The 15469-nt window shown below is 41.1% G+C and overlaps 3 protein-coding genes across 7 annotated transcripts; 2 read left to right on the forward strand and 1 right to left on the reverse strand.

Moving 5' to 3' along the window:
- The first annotated feature begins 1561 nt into the window (after positions 1-1561).
- LOC107276571 (F-box/FBD/LRR-repeat protein At1g13570) lies at positions 1562-4598 on the forward strand. 2 transcript variants are annotated; one of them, XM_066312625.1, is made up of 7 exons: positions 1562-1685; positions 1789-1911; positions 2049-2396; positions 2484-2819; positions 2872-2930; positions 3128-3197; positions 3747-4598. In XM_066312625.1, the coding sequence occupies exons 2-7, from the start codon at positions 1822-1824 to the stop codon at positions 4065-4067; spliced, it is 1224 nt and encodes a 407-aa protein (XP_066168722.1). In that variant the 5' UTR covers positions 1562-1685; positions 1789-1821; the 3' UTR covers positions 4068-4598. The 2 variants fall into 2 exon arrangements, with proteins under 2 accessions (XP_066168722.1, XP_015647498.1); XM_015792012.3 differs by having other exon boundaries at positions 2049-2930; positions 3045-3197.
- Positions 4599-5116: 518 nt separating this feature from the next.
- Positions 5117-9931, reverse strand: LOC4342456 (calcium-dependent protein kinase 17-like). Of its 4 annotated transcripts, none has more exons than XR_003243460.2 (9): positions 8963-9872; positions 8143-8286; positions 7882-8034; positions 7695-7810; positions 7441-7608; positions 6833-7057; positions 6618-6739; positions 5389-5611; positions 5117-5286 (listed from the first exon to the last, which is right to left on the reverse strand). XR_003243460.2 is itself a non-coding variant. In NM_001421972.1 (8 exons), exons 1-7 carry the CDS (start codon positions 9741-9743, stop codon positions 6620-6622), a joined length of 1707 nt encoding a protein of 568 aa, NP_001408901.1. In that variant the 5' UTR covers positions 9744-9931; the 3' UTR covers positions 5117-5611; positions 6618-6619. The 4 variants fall into 4 exon arrangements, 2 of the variants coding, with proteins under 2 accessions (NP_001408901.1, XP_015647496.1); XR_010742253.1 differs by having other exon boundaries at positions 5389-5700; NM_001421972.1 differs by having other exon boundaries at positions 5117-5611; positions 8963-9931.
- A 3548-nt stretch (positions 9932-13479) lies between these two features.
- Positions 13480-14007, forward strand: LOC107277045 (VQ motif-containing protein 8, chloroplastic). The gene has a single exon (XM_015790377.2). It carries the CDS (start codon positions 13480-13482, stop codon positions 14005-14007), a length of 528 nt encoding a protein of 175 aa, XP_015645863.2.
- The last annotated feature ends 1462 nt before the right edge of the window (positions 14008-15469 follow it).

The raw sequence follows: 15469 nt of genomic DNA on the forward strand, positions 1-15469 counted from the left end.
TTTGAGGAAAACATCAACTAACTATGTATCACCTAAGAGGGTAATATTCAGAACTTGTGATCTTAGAAAATGAAACCATATTCTTCTATGCCAATGCCTAATGGTTAGAGAAAATTCTTTTCAAGTATACCTGATAGTCTGATACATTAACCATATTCCTTTGTTTAGAGAGGAACATTAGCCACATTCTATCCTCTTCATTTGCCAGTCATAAATAACAGGCGAGATGCTTTAATGCATACATTTTTTGCCGTTGCAACGCACGGGCACCCAACTAGTTTTGTTTTAGTTTTATTTTGTGACCTCAACGTCACATGGAATAAGGACCAAATTAAACTAGTCATATCATCTAAAACCGCCGTTCAAACCGTCTTCATACCTCGTTTAAATTGGTTTCATTGAGACGAGGAATATGTTGCACTGGTTTTACGATTGAGTGACGCGATTCAAACTCCACCCTTAGGTTGAGTTCGTTTGCAGGGGTTCTCAACCTTCCCTCCCTCGTTTTCTCTCGTGCATGTGTTTCCAAACTGTTAAAAGGTATACTTTTTTACAAAATTTATATATGAAAGTTTCTTTAAAAAAAATATATTAACTCATCTTTTAAGTTTTTTAACCTAATAGTTCCTCCGTTTCATATTGTAAGACTTTCTAGCATTGTCCATATTCATATAGATGTTAATGAAACGGAAGAAGTACTTAATTAATTGTATGCTAATCTATTGCTTCGTTTTCCGTGCATGAGATTTAATAGTTTCCACACCAAAGGACACACCCTTAGAGCATCCTAAAATTTAACTCCTAAAAATCTTGGATTGGGACCATCCCATAGGAAATTGGGCCCAAAAATCACCTCATACTTAAAGAGTGCCCCTAATTTTGATTTCCAATAACTTTAAACTATGCCACATCATCTCAAGTAAATCTTGCTTCAACTGTTTATGTCTTTCCATTTTTCCGATAAGAGAGAGATCGGCGCTGGGCGCTGCCAACCAATGGCGCACTAGCAGCCCAGCTAAGTTGTGCAGCAGGGTGATCTTTCGAGTTCTTGGCAGCTGCAGCAGTGGACGGCGAGGGTGTCGGCAAGTTTGCAAGGCACGTCGAGGGGGCAGGTAGGGCATGGCCATCTCACGGCAGGGCACGACAGGGGGAAGAAAAGGCATGAGCGGCAAAAACCTCCCGCGATTTCATCAATTGGGAGTGTGTGGAGATGCCCAAAATTGGTTCAAATAGAGTATGGTTCTGGGTGTGGGTAAATATTGGGATCAGCTTTAGGCATCTCTTGGAGACATGATTTTAGGACTCTATCGTTCCACTTATTGGCATAATAAGTAAAACGATATATTTGCAACTTAAAACTTTTATATACGTTTTCTTAGCAATCTAGAAGCGAAGCAAAAGCTGAAAAATAAACTACGGTGAAAAACACTAAAATCAACTTTAAATTTAAGGTTAAAAATTTAAATTTTGACTTATATAAGCATAAGTATAAGCCAAAAGATGAGGCTTTCAAACTAGATTCCTAAAATTTATCTTCTGGACCTAGAGTCCCAATTTACTTAAATTCATTCAATCTCCCCGTCTTCTCGGCCGCCGACTCCCGTCTCCTCGCCCGCCGCCTGAGCCGATCTCCATCGTGCGAGCAGCGTCGCCGGTGTCCCCTTGCTGCTTCCGCCGTTCTTCTGGTGAGCATCCATCCATTACCGACAATCTTTTTTTGTCGAATTTATGTTAAACCCTAGCGTTTCTTCCTGATCTGGGATCTTTTTTCTTTGCCCTTAACCTCAGTAAATCCAGCCTACCCTGAGATTTGATTTGAACATGACGAGAAAACCAGAGGAATCCTTGGATTGCGCAGCTAAGAACAGACAAGGGAGAAGATCAGGCCTCCAACTTAACGATCTTCCCATAGTACGTGATCGTGCTGTCAAACTGAAATCAAGTTACATATATATACATATACTCCTTGTGCTTCAGCATGATGCTGAATAATTGTGTAGTTTGCTAGTGTGATGCTTTGCATTCTCTGACTCCAAATTATGATGCAGGATGTTTTGGGCTTGATCATATCGCGGCTGCCAATTGGAGATGCTATAAGGACTGGACTTATATCAAGGCAATGGAAGGATCTTTGGCGTGATCATACTATGCTAACATTCAGTCGCGCCACATTTCCTAGTTGCAGAATGCTTAACCAGCAAAATTTCATAAGGAGAGTTGATTCAATCCTGCAGCAACATAGTGGTGTAGGCGTTGAGCGCATGGAGATCAAGTTCTTATTGCGCAATGCGCGGCGGGACATAGATAGATGGGTGAAATTTGCCGTCGCATCCAAGACGAAAGAACTCATTCTTGATCTATCAGATCTTACTAGGTTCTTCATGTTGCCAGTTATGGTATTTCACCCATATCTAGACAGAGAAGGATTTTATGAGTTTCCTTGTCAGCTTCTTGATGCCAACAATGGTGGATCTCATTTGCAGTGTCTGCAGCTTACCTCTATGTATCTGAAACCGGCTGCTGATTTCACTGGATTTCTGAACCTTAAAAGGCTTAACCTGATAGGTGTAAATATCACAGATGAAGGGGTTCAGAATTTGCTGTGCAATCCCAATGTCCTGGAGTTCCTTGAGATCTCCTTCTGCAGAATGCTCACAAAGATTCATGCACCTCATTTTCTGAACCGGCTGAAGCATCTGCAAGTGGATTGTTGCCCTGTACTTGAGAAGATAGAGATGAACTGTGATCTGGCAACACTTGATTTCACTGGTTCATCAATGACACCTTTGATTTTTGCTACAACTTCCAGCCTGACAAATGTGCGTTTAAAAACGATGCCTTTTTGTACTGGTCTTGACTATATTGTCACAGGATTCATCAGTAATTTGCCGGTTGTTCGAATGCTCGAATTTCATGTTGTTGAATATAAGGTTTGTGATATGACCACTTAGTTTGTTTCTGTAGCAGTTCATTTTTTTTTTCATGCATATAAATTATTGTCAACTTTCTCATTAGCTTTTTTTTTTTGTTCTGATGCACGCCAGAAAGCTATTTCTCCTCAGAGGCTTCCCAAATTAATTTATCTTCGACATTTGAAGTTGGAAACGATTGTTTTTGGATATGGCAGGAAGACTGATATCCTTGACTATGCATATCTTTTAGAAATTGCTCCTTTTATGGAAAAACTGGAACTACATGTAAGTTTTTCACTTCCAACTGACAAATAAAAGTATATACTCATGAATTAGTTTTAGCCAAATTTTGGTTCTGTTTGCTTGGCCGATTGATTAAATGCGATGTGATGTCTATTGTGCAGTAGTAGTAATTTGTGTTTTTGAACTTAATTAAAACACAAAACCTGATCCTGCATTGTGCCCGAACGCACGTCATACTTTGCTATATTGAAGTATAACAGCTAAAATGAAATGAATTTTTCATTCTTAATTAAAACAATTGGGTGCACATCTTATAGACTTCCTCCATTTTCAATAAATGTCGTCATTGATCACTTCCTCCATTTAAGCTATTCATGTCTAATGTTCACCTTATTTAAAAAAATATGTAAATATCATTTGTTTTGTTAATTTATTTAAATTTTTGCATATTTGTATTAATTTTTTTAATAAGGCAAATGGGTAGACGTAATGCCTACAGTCAACGACATCATTTATTAGAAAAATAGATGGAGTATTTTGTTTTTCATTCCAGGGGCACTCACTAATATTCTGGTTTTCTCATATTTATAGATGTGGATAGACGCTCCTCACAAACCATACAGTGAAGAGGATGGTGATCTAAGAAGCCTTCCATTACACCATCACAATAATCTCAAACAGGTTCAGATCACTGGAATTTTCGGTCAGAAAGATCAGGTAGAGCTGGCACTTCATATCCTTTGCAGCTCAACCGTGCTCAAGAACATGGTGATAAATCCAGAAATTGCAATAGTGCCTCACGATGCTTATCGACCGCCAAAAAGAGGGGCACACAATTTTGTGGATGGTCGTGACGCCGCTATGGAGTTTGTTTGCAAAGCTGACCATCGAAACGTCGTCGAAGTTGTATGAGCATCATATAAGATGGAGTCGATTAAAAAATATATATATGTATTTAAATTTTGAGTAAATTTCACAGAACTACATGTTTTATAGTTCAAGTTGCAGAAAACCACAAACATTTTGACACTTGGCACTTAAGTATATATATTTTGGTAGTTTAGTTTCACAAAACCACACTATCGATGAATGGATTCATCCATGAGACGACGTGGTCGTTCCATCTAGGATGAGGACGTGGCATCCTATTAATTTCGTGCGATGGCTGGTAATAGGATGGCATGTCCTTGTCCTAGATGAAACAGTCACGTCATCTCGTGGGTGAATCTATTCATTGATAGTGTGGTTTTGTGAAACTACACTACCAAAATATATGTACTTAAGTGCCAAGTGTCGAAGTGTGTGTGGTTTTCTGCAACTTGGACTACAAAACGTGTAGTTTTGTGAAATTTACTCTTAAATTTTTGGTGAAAAGAAAAGGTTTGTTCTCTTTGAAACAAAAAGGTTTAATTCTGCATGAAATAGGGAAAAAATGTGTGTTCTCTTGAATTGGACATGGCCATTGTCTAAACAGATACTTGGAGATTGACAGGTGATGTCACATGTTCGCCTTGGGTGTATCAGTTGGACCAGAGACATGGAGGATTAGGGCCTCAATTTTTTTTCATATTTTAATCAATTCTAATGTGTATCTTAATAAGTTCTAATGCATTCCAACATGTTTAAAAACCTCTCATTCTATTTTAAATGAGTTTTGCACTTTTGCTCTTCCCCCTTTACCCATTTTTCTAGAACGGACTAATTTTCTTCAGCTCCTTGATGGTAATCATAGCCAACTCATAGGACTATGGCTCATGCTAATGATGTGAACATATACAGGCATTAATGAGTAGGCATTTGATATGGCAATTGCCTGAACATATAATTTTTTTTTTGCAGTTGACATCACTTGTTCATGTAATTATGCAGCATAAAATTGGAGGTTGGGCCATAGTACATCGAGGATGATACACTTGACAAGTATAAGAATTAAGTAATAAAACAGCTACACTCTTGAGAAATATACTAAAACAACCATTTCATTCATTTTACTGTTTATGTTACAACCTACGAATTCTTACAACATTTCAATACTAGCAACTATACAACTCTCCAATGCAAAGGAATCTCGTCCAACTCTCCAATCCGAAGTTCCAAGCGTGTCAAAGCTTCACCGTCTCAGCAGAGCATCCTACAAGGGTTTCCAGAACGGAAAAGGAGGACATGAAAGTATGAAACAACACACACGCTATTCTTGTGAGTTGTGCCTATTTAAAAAAGGAAAAAAAAACACCTATACGGTTGGAGGGTCCACGGATGTTGAACTCTTTGAAGAAACCCAAGTACGTGGCTTTCTTGTGTGTCCGGCTGATGGAACCCAAAAAGTTAGTTTGTATCTTCACAGAGTGTTGATAAAGGAGTAACACCAACGTTTGTCTTTGATCTTCTGCTTTCTTGAATTCAGTCTTCGTCCTTTACTAAATAGCACTCCATTCTACATTCAGGGGTAGTTATTCCTGCAAAAATAAAGAGAGAGAGAGAGAGAGAGAGTAAATGATAACCATATTAATATAGCACTCCATTCTACATTCAGGGGTAGTTATTCCTGCAAAAATAAAGAGAGAGAGAGAGAGAGTAAATGATAACCATATTAATTTTCTTGCAGGGATAACCATATTATTATTATGTATCAAAGTGTAATATCCACCAATGCACTAGATCAAAAGGCAATCAGTATTTAGTAAACTAAAGGAGTTATAATTAAGCTAACACAACAAACTATCAAAGCCTTTTTCCTATGTTCAGTTCGATTCATATTTGAACCATAAGCTCTCACTTCAAGGTAGTGAAGGTATAGCAGAAAATGTTAGTGGACATGAACAATAACAGAATGTTTGCTTCTTCCACCTCACAGTAAGCTTATTCATCGAAAATAAACCCATAAACAAGCAACTCAAAATCTTAGGGAATAATAAAATGTGAATGAAATGCTAAGGTTTTTTTTTTCTCGAAAACGCAAGAGAATGAAATGCTAAGTTGGGATTTGGGAAGGAAGTAGCAGAAACAATCAAGATAGCATCATAATTATCGGGAACTTGACAAAGATCTTGAGTCCTGAGTATTTCTCCTGACTACTTCAAATGAAATATGCTCTGACAGCCCACGATTTTATACTGATCTGTTACTGTATGGTGCCACTAACCTACTACCTCCGTTTCACAATGTAAATCATTCTAGCATTTCCCACATTCATATTGATGTTAATGAATCTAGATAGATATATATATGTCTAGATTCATTAACATCAATATGAATGTGGGAAATGCTAGAATGACTTACATTGTGAAACGGAGGGAGTATATCCTACCACTAGTAGCAATGAGCATATGAAGAGCTTCAGCAATTCAAAATATAGGTCCTCTAATTAGTCTAATTCATGCTAATACGTGGATCCCAAAGTTTAGGGCCTTCCGGCTGTTCACTTTATCAACTGAAAAGAAAATGCAAGATTTGAGCAGTTACCATTAACCAAGCTTCAATGCTTCCCTTAGACCAAAACTTAGCTGGCCTTGCCCCTTTTTCCCTAGTGGATTATTCCCTTTCTGCATCATTGTTACAAATTCATTGTAGTCGATCCGGCCATCCTGCAGAGACGAAACAAGAGAGAAGCAGACATTTGATGTGATTCTTAGTCTTCTAGGCTTTCAGATCTCATAATGAATGAAATGTCCACTTACATTGTCCTGATCAATATCTTTGATGATATCCTCCAGATGTGCATCTCCTATGCCAAATTCCTCACAGGCTTTTTGTAGCTCATCTTGAGTAATGTAACCACTGCTGTCTTTATCAAAGTATGAAAACGCTGCAAAAAGATTATCTTCTCTCTCAACTTTGTTCAGATGCATAGTTGCAGCAATGAACTCCCCATAATCTATTGAACCACTATTATCAATATCAGCCTGCAAGTCGAAGAACATATGCATTTATTATATCTTGGCCCAAAAATATATCATATATTACAGCTAACGTGCCTCACAACAATACTTTCTTAGAACATAAAAGGTCCATTCTCACGTACTGTTAAACTTATCAGAACCACAAAATTTGGATGAGATACAATAGATTTACAAATAACCACTACCAACGTCAGAAAATCTTTGCAAGCTGCTAAAAAAGGATGTCAAATACACATATTTTAACAACTATCGTCAAGTTTGGTATTTGAATACACTAGCTTAACAGAGTGTTTCAAGATAGTGGACTCAGAAACAAAAAACAAAGGTTTGTTTTAGCATATATTGAACTGGAAATAGAAGGGGCATAGTCATGTTAGAAAATTCACCGCTTCCATTAGGGTTGTAATTTCCGAATCCTTCAAATTAGCACCAACTCTCCGCAAGCCAGTTTTTAGTTCCTCCAATGTGATCTGACCACTATTATCAGTGTCCAACATTTTGAACATTTCTCTCAATCCCGCAATTTCATCTTCCGATAAATTTTCAGCAATGACCTACAGATGCCACACAGAAGTGCATCAGTATGGAACGTAACTTGTACTTTGGTAGAAAATCAAGCAAAAATATACTCAATATTCACCCTAAGGGCCATCTTCTTTAGCTTGTTCATTGCTGAAAATTGCTTCAATCTAGTTAAGACAGCAGAATCAAGAGGTTTATCAGGAGCAACTCCATCAACACAAACCCAAGGATGACCTGCCAACATAAAGATGGGTCACTAGAGAAGGCTCTGACATGATGCTCTGCAATGTGATATTTATGCTTACATAGAGCTTCATGTGCAGTCAATCTCTTTCTGGGATCACGGTTTAACATTTTCCTCACCAAATCCTTTGCACTGTCTGAGATAGCAGGCCAGGGATCAGATGAAAAATCAAGATCTCCTTTCAAAACTTTTTCAAATATCCCTTGTTCAGATTCTGTGCAAGCAGGCCAGCATCCAAAAGAACAAAAAACAGAGGAAAACTGTCAGCATCAAGCAGAAGCATGGGTTTGAAAAGGCAGCATAAAGGGTAGACATATCCCACCATCCCAAAATGGAGGAACTCCACTAAGCAAGATATAAATGATTACACCAGCACTCCATACATCCACCTCGCGGCCATAATGCTTCATCAGAACCTCAGGTGCAACATAGTAAGGACTTCCAACAACATCCGAATAATTTTCGCCTGTAAAGTCAATCTTAATGCATTAGAGTTTGGAAAAGATGCACAATCAGTAGTATTTCAGTGTTCTAAAAGAAGGGGACAGCAGTGTATTAGAGTTCATATTACAGTACTAGTTAAGTACATTAAGGCTCTGTCACATCAATGCATTAATTGACAAACAAAATGAAAAGGAAAGATGGAATGACATCCCATTCCCTTGGCATTTTAAGCAACATGAATTTCAGGATCACCGCAAGTACAGCATGCATTCAATTAAGAAGCATATATCATAGTGAATGGATATGAAAGTTATGTGCACAAGAGTTTGATTGCAGATTTTGGCAATTTGTGATAAAAAAAATCAGTCTCTTTCTTTGTAATCCAGGAAATAAAAAAAACAGTTTCACAATACTACTGGGACCAAAAAAGGGTTTAACAGATAGTCAAATACACATCTATCTGAAAAACAAACGTATCCATTGCAACATATGTGCAGTTATGCAAGAAGTCCATCTAGTTGTAACTAGAACTCAATCGAGAAATCAAAGCTATAGGGGGTCGCAATGCACCACCATTACCTCGCTAAGCTTGCAAAATCAACTTAACTAGCATTGCCTATGGTGGGGGTAAAATCCGCAATTGCCAACAAAATCTTGCATCTTACAAGACAACACAGCAGCAAGGATCGAGACCGGACCTGGCTTGAAGAAAATGGAAAGCCCAAAATCGATCGTCTTGAGTGGCGAGTCCTCCTTATGGTTGACAAACAAGAAGTTCTCCGGCTTGAGGTCTCTGTGCATCACCCCGAGCGAATGGCACGCCTCGACGACACCGATGATCACCCGCGCCAGCTGCGCGGCCGCCTTCTCGGAGTAGTGCCCGCGCTGCACGATCCTATCAAACAGCTCCCCGCCAGCGCAGAGCTCCATGACGAGGTGCACGGCGACGGCGTCCTCGTACGCGCCGACGATGGAGACCACGCTCGGGTGGCCGGCGAGGTGGTGCATGATCTGGATCTCCCGGCGCACGTCCTCCACGTCCTCCTCGCTGACCAGCTTCCGCTTGGCGATGGACTTGCAGGCGAGCACCTTCCCCGTGGCCTTCTCCACGCACTGGTACGTGGTCCCGAACTGCCCCTGCCCGAGCTTCTTCCCCAGGGTGTAGAGGTCCTTGAGCCGCTCGGAGTCGCGCTTGAGGACGGAGTCGGCGAGGAGCCCCGCGCTCTGGACGCGCCTCACCTTGGGCTTATTCCCGCCCTTGTTGGGGGTGGAGGAGGAGAGGTCGGAGTCGGCGATGGTGACGCGCTCGGGCGCCGTGGACGAGGTGACGGAGGAGTGGCTCGACTCCCGAGGCGGGTAACCCGGCGGCTGCGACGGCTCGGCGCGGCCACCGGGGCGCCAGAGCACGGCGAGGGAGACGGAGTGGAAGAAGCCGTGGCGGTCCGCCGCGGAGCTGGGGCCGACGCAGGTGTTCCCCATCGCGCCGGCGAAGTGGGGGGGAGCTGCGGCCGCCGTAACCCTAGGCAGCCGGCGACGGCGGCGGCGGCATAGGCGGCGGTGGCGGCGGCGGCGAGGGTTGGTGGATTTGGATCGGAGGAGGATTTTGGTGGAGGAGAGGGGAGATGGCCGGAGGGGGACGAGGTGAGCTGGGCCACGTCCCACTGACATGTGGGCCACCTCAGCCTTGCTGGCCCACTTGTCAGTGGGAGCAGCGGCGCCCGCGGGAGAGGCGATGCGATGCGCGCCAGATCGGACGCTTACGTGAAACGGTAAGTGATTGGATAATTTCTTTTTGAAAAATAATACACCTACAAAAAAATATTTACAAACAGTTTTAGAAACTGATAGTATGATTTTTCATAACAACAGTACCTATTAGTAATTAAATCCAACGGTTAAGATTTTTATTGGTAAGAGTTTAGTGAAGATTTTTTTTTTGCAAAAAAAAATGACACGTACGATACTGATGTCCGCAACAAGTCATCTCGTCTATAATTTTGTGCAGAATTTTCTTCTCTACCGAAGCGATCTCCCTTGTCCGATCTCTCTTCATTTTTAAGCCACTTGGCATGCAATTTGCGATGCGATGCGGCCGCGGGACAGGCGATGCGATGCGTGCCAGATCGGACGCTTACGTGAAACGTAAGTGATTGGACAATTCCTTATTGAAAAATACTAATACACCTAACAGAATTATTTAAAATATTTTAGAAATTGATATGATTTTTCATAACAAGAGTACCTATTACTCACTCTATCGTAAATTATAAGGTTTATAATTTTTTTTACACGGTCTTCAATAATATACTTTGATAACTAATTTATTTTATATTGTGTTATCAATAACTATAAAGTTAACATAAGTGAAAGTATTTTAAAGTACTAAAATAGTGATATAACACTCATAATACTTAGCATAGTTATTGTTAGTATAATGATTAGTAAAAAAAATTACTAGTTTTTCCTTAAAACAAAGGTTTCTTATAATTTGGACGGAAAAAGTAGTTAAGATTTTTATTAGTAAGTAAGAGTTTCGTGAATATTTTTTTTGTTTGAGAAAAATGGTACGTACGAAAAAATGAGATTAGGAGGAAGAGTTATCCATACAAACAATTTTTAAGAAAAGATTATGAGCATGCTGACATCGGTGCCATACTACCAAGATATGTACGATACTGACGGCTACAACAAGTCTATAATTTTGTGCAGAATTTTCTTCTCTACTGAGGCGATCCTTTGTCCGATCTCTCTTAATTTTTAAGCCACTTGACATGCAATCTGCTTCATGATTTGACATTTTTGACTGGGTTTTTGTATTTTGCGTATCATCGTGAATGTGATGATTCAAGTGGGTCTGTGGGTGTAAATCTTGGACGTGGTCGTATCAATTTTACTACGTGCATTAACTTAATTTTGTAAACTAGTTCCTACGTTAAGCAAAGCTCGCTCGTCATTCGTTGAGGTGAGAATTGTATCGCAGAACGCCAATGCTAATGGGGTAAGGATTATTTCTACGGCTAATCCTTTTATGTGTTTGCGAAAAAAATTATACTGCTAATAATTGACAGAATCACATTAAAACGCAATTGAATCTGGGCCGCGCGCACGCCATTGTTACCGTTCCGCACTTATGGGCTGATGGCCCAACTAGTTTATGGGCTGCGCGTGTTCCGCAGCGACGTTACAGCCCATGTTGGCACGTGCTCCGCGATACTGGTCCGGCCCAACTGAAATGGCTTTCAAGTAAGGAGCGGGGCCCACTTGCCAGTCATAGAGAAATCGAAGAAAAGGCCATGCACACCAAAACCGGACCGGTAGACGACCCGGTCACCCTGCTGGTTCACCGGTTTGACGGTCCAACCGTGAACCGGCTGGTCGAACCACGGTTCACTAACTACATGTAGCATATGTGTTTGCATACAAGCACAAAGATCTGTATGGTAGGATGGCTACGGGAATTGGCTTGCAAACAATCGACCAGGGGTCGACTCCCCACAAGCGCGCGCATTTCCTTCAATTTGTGCTAAAAATATCAAGCCCGCGGACAAGTCTAACACAAGTCCGGTCCGACCGAAAGCAGTTTATTGCCCGATTCAACACAAAACCAGCCGGTTCAGGTTGAACAGTTGCATGTCCGGTCTTTCTATTTGACCAAACCGTGCCAACCTCTAGTTCCGGTTGAACAGCCGGACTTCAGGTTGAACAGTTGCATGTCCGGTCTTTCTATTTGACCGAACCGTGCCAACCTCTAGTTCCGGTTGAACAGCCGGTCCGGTCCGGTTTTTTACACTAGGCACCAAACCAACGAGGATTCCTGCCGTTAATTTATAAACTGTGTCCAAATTTTCTACTCCCTCCATCTCATATTTAAGTAGTGTTTGCAACACAAAACAAACATATTATCAAATTATATTCAATGTTAGATTAATAAAAACTATTTTCATATTTTAGATGGTGTTAAATTTTTATATGAAGTTGATCAAACTTAAAAAAGTTTGACTAGAAGAGAATATCACACGACTTATAATGTGAAATAGATAAAGTATATTATATGTCCAATTCTATCAAAATATGTTTTAAAAAAAATGTCTTCTGGTACTTGCATATCTGCCATACTTCATATACTCCTTGTAGGACTATAATCTTACAGTTTTTTTCTCTACTATATCAATATATAATACTTCAATTGGTAAAAAGAAAATTCTACGCGAATAATCCAATCAGGATCGATGTTCTTGCCTTTTTCTTTTGTCTCCTTTTACAACATATATACATATATACACACGTGTATGCATTATCTTTTATGAACTGCTGCTATATATTAGATTTTTCTCACCACAAATCCACAATAGTATGGTCAAATATAACTATCTTGAGCTACCTGGCTATCTCCTTCCTCCGGCCGGCCGATGCATGGACGTATATGCATCATCTGCGACGCAAAAGCTCACGTGGCTTGACGACTTCCTATTTTTATTAGCATCTATCGCAAATTAATTCAAAGTTTGTCGTTGTGAATTCGTGTGTTTAAACACGCATGCATACCGAAGCAGAGAATTGCGGCTGCAACTGATCAATTTGAGATTTGTGACCACCTGAAACGAAGCACCCATGCAGCTGCGTGTGTCCGGGAAGCATGCATGTATGCACTGTAATTAACAAGTATTTAGATCATTAAACTAATACTAACTATATCTAACGATAGATCTTGTTAAGGTTAGCAGTAGTGCTTACTCCCTCCGTCCCAAAATACTTGTCAGTTTTTTTTAACGTTTGATTATTTGTCTTATTTAAAAAATTATAGAATTATTATTTATTTTGTTTGTGACTTGCTCTATTATAAAAAGTACTTCAAGTGTGACTTATCTTTTTTATATATTTATACTAATTTTTTTAATAAGACAAATGATCAAACGTTATAAGAAAAAATCAAAACGATATCTAATTTGGAATGGAGGTAATAATTAGTTGTGCAGGAATACATGTGATATGTATGATGATTTGATCTGCATAATAAATACGCAGCAGATTAATTAGGAGAAGGCTGCTTGGAACAATATTTAAATTTAGTCAGAAAAGAAAACTCCATGTCTGACCTTTTCGCGCGCCTTTTGACATTATATAAGCGTATCTTCGTGTGTTGGTTTCTACTACTCCACGCAGCAAAAACATCTGACAAGAACAACGTCTCGGGCACGCAGCGATCGATCGAACCATGTCGTCCACGTCATCGTCGCCGCCGCCGCCGTCGAAGGCAAAGAGGCGAGGCTGCATCCATGGCGCAAGGCCGCAGCCGCTGATCGTGTCGTCGGCGCCGGCGGAGGCGAGCCGGCCGTCCAAGAAACCCCGTGTCAGCGGCGGCGGCGGCGACACGGGGCCGGTGATCGTGTACGAGCTCACGCCCAGGGTCGTCCACGTCGAGCAGGAGGAGTTCATGGCCGTCGTGCAGAAGCTCACCGGCGGCAAGCAGCAGCCGGCGGCGGCTTCAACCTTGACGACATTGCCGGCGGCTGATCAGGTGGCCGGAGGTGATCACGCCGCTGCAGCGGCGGCCGCCGCCGACCCACTGGTGCTCACGCTTGGGCAGCAGCGTCAGCCTGCTCCGGCGCCGGCGATCGACGGCGACCATCCGGCGGCGCCGCCTCATTCTCCACCGGCGGATGCTTTTCTTCTGTCGCCCAGTAGTTTCTTCTTGTCGCCAACCACGATGCATGCGTTACAAGAGTTGGCTGCTTTGTTCTAATTAGCTCTGAACTTCTAATTTTTGGATCAGAATCACAACAGTTTGTGCAAAAAATTTTCCTGTAATTAGGGAAAAATTAGCACGAACAGGTGCTCTGCGCTCAGCTCGCCGACTGTATGCATTCCTTCCGTTCTTCAGCATCTGTACATTTCTTGATCTCATTCTGATAATTAACAAAACCAATACAATTTATTTGTTGATTTTGTTTGATTAACCAATCAGCTTTGCTCGTTAATTAGTCGTTACTACTGTATTGCTAAGTAGTGCAATCAAATAATTAACCCAAGCACACAACCTCATGCGCAAAGAGAGGCACGATCCTTCACTCTAGATCGTCTCCCTATTGCTGCTCCATGTTTGTCAATACAGGATGGACGGCATTTGAAGGGGTTTTTGTTGAAGGCATCTTTTCCAAAACAACCTCAAAATATTCCTCCCTAAGGCGATTTTGATAAACATCTTTTTAGGCGTTTTTAAAAAGAGTCGTGCATCACTTTTTCCTGACGCAAGTAAATATAGTGTTTCTCAAACTGCCTCTGAAAACTATTCATGTTTTTTCCTTATCAAAGCATTCCAAATCGCCTCCTAAATTATATCATTTCGTACTATATATTACTGTCAACAACAGCGGACGGTGATATACAATGGAGAAGTTTTCACTGTTAGCTTTCATCGAGCAAATATATGGGCCCAAACTTTAGCCTGGAAATTCTGAGAGTTAGAGCTAAAAGGTTGACCTAAATCTTGTAAATGTACTTTAGGATAAAACAAAAAATGACTTAATTAGGCTGTGAAAGGGCATGTGGACTATGGTTCATTACCACCCTAGCTAGCGACATGTGTTCTACAGTACTATCCCGGCCCACTGCTATGTAGGTCGTACGTACTCTACGCTATATATGGTTCCGATCAAATAGTGTATGGGCTATATTGACCACATTGTCATACTGGTCCAACTGAAATAGACACTGACCAAGTAGTTGTGTTGGACATGTTATGTAATCGACATAGCCATAATCACTTCGTCGCGGACAACGACAAGGAATGTGACTGGCGGCGAAAGCAACCCAGCGATGAACAGTTGGAGCATGTTGCACACTAGGTGTGCCTCATGACATGTTGACGCCTGCAGCCATGCGCGAAGGCTCCATAGCTTATTGTCACACACCATCGTGGCGCCCACGCCGCTAGCGCCAACGCTTCTTTTTGTTGTTTTTGTTCTTCTTCTTCTTCTTCTTCTTCTTCGGAACCGAGCCAACATTGTTGCTATTTATATTAGGGAAAAGTCCATTTTACACCCTTGAACTCTTATGCTTGTCTAAAGTACACCCCCGAACTACAAAACCGGATATAATACACTCTCAAACTGGCAATACCGGACACTTAACGCCCCCGGGCTGTTTTTACCGTGGTTTTTGACACGTCGGCTGCCACGTCGGATGCCACGTCAACCCTCGCCACG

This window comes from Oryza sativa, chromosome 7 (genome assembly GCF_034140825.1).
Source record: "Oryza sativa Japonica Group chromosome 7, ASM3414082v1".
Lineage (NCBI taxonomy): Eukaryota > Viridiplantae > Streptophyta > Magnoliopsida > Poales > Poaceae > Oryza > Oryza sativa.

Excerpts from the sequence above, each read along its gene's own strand:
- LOC107276571 (XM_015792012.3), top strand. The coding sequence starts at position 1,822 with ATGACGAGAAAACCAGAGGAATCCTTGGATTGCGCAGCTAAGAACAGA. Across the intron at positions 1,912-2,048 it reads AACTTAACGATCTTCCCATA|GATGTTTTGGGCTTGATCAT; the intron begins GTACGTGATCGT and ends ATTATGATGCAG. Across the intron at positions 3,198-3,746 it reads TGGAAAAACTGGAACTACAT|ATGTGGATAGACGCTCCTCA; the intron begins GTAAGTTTTTCA and ends TCATATTTATAG.
- LOC4342456 (NM_001421972.1), bottom strand. The coding sequence starts at position 9,743 with ATGGGGAACACCTGCGTCGGCCCCAGCTCCGCGGCGGACCGCCACGGC. Across the intron at positions 8,035-8,142 it reads AGTTCCTCCATTTTGGGATG|AATCTGAACAAGGGATATTT; the intron begins GTGGGATATGTC and ends CTGCTTGCACAG. Across the intron at positions 6,740-6,832 it reads AAGATATTGATCAGGACAAT|GATGGCCGGATCGACTACAA; the intron begins GTAAGTGGACAT and ends TCGTCTCTGCAG.
- LOC107277045 (XM_015790377.2), top strand. The coding sequence starts at position 13,480 with ATGTCGTCCACGTCATCGTCGCCGCCGCCGCCGTCGAAGGCAAAGAGG.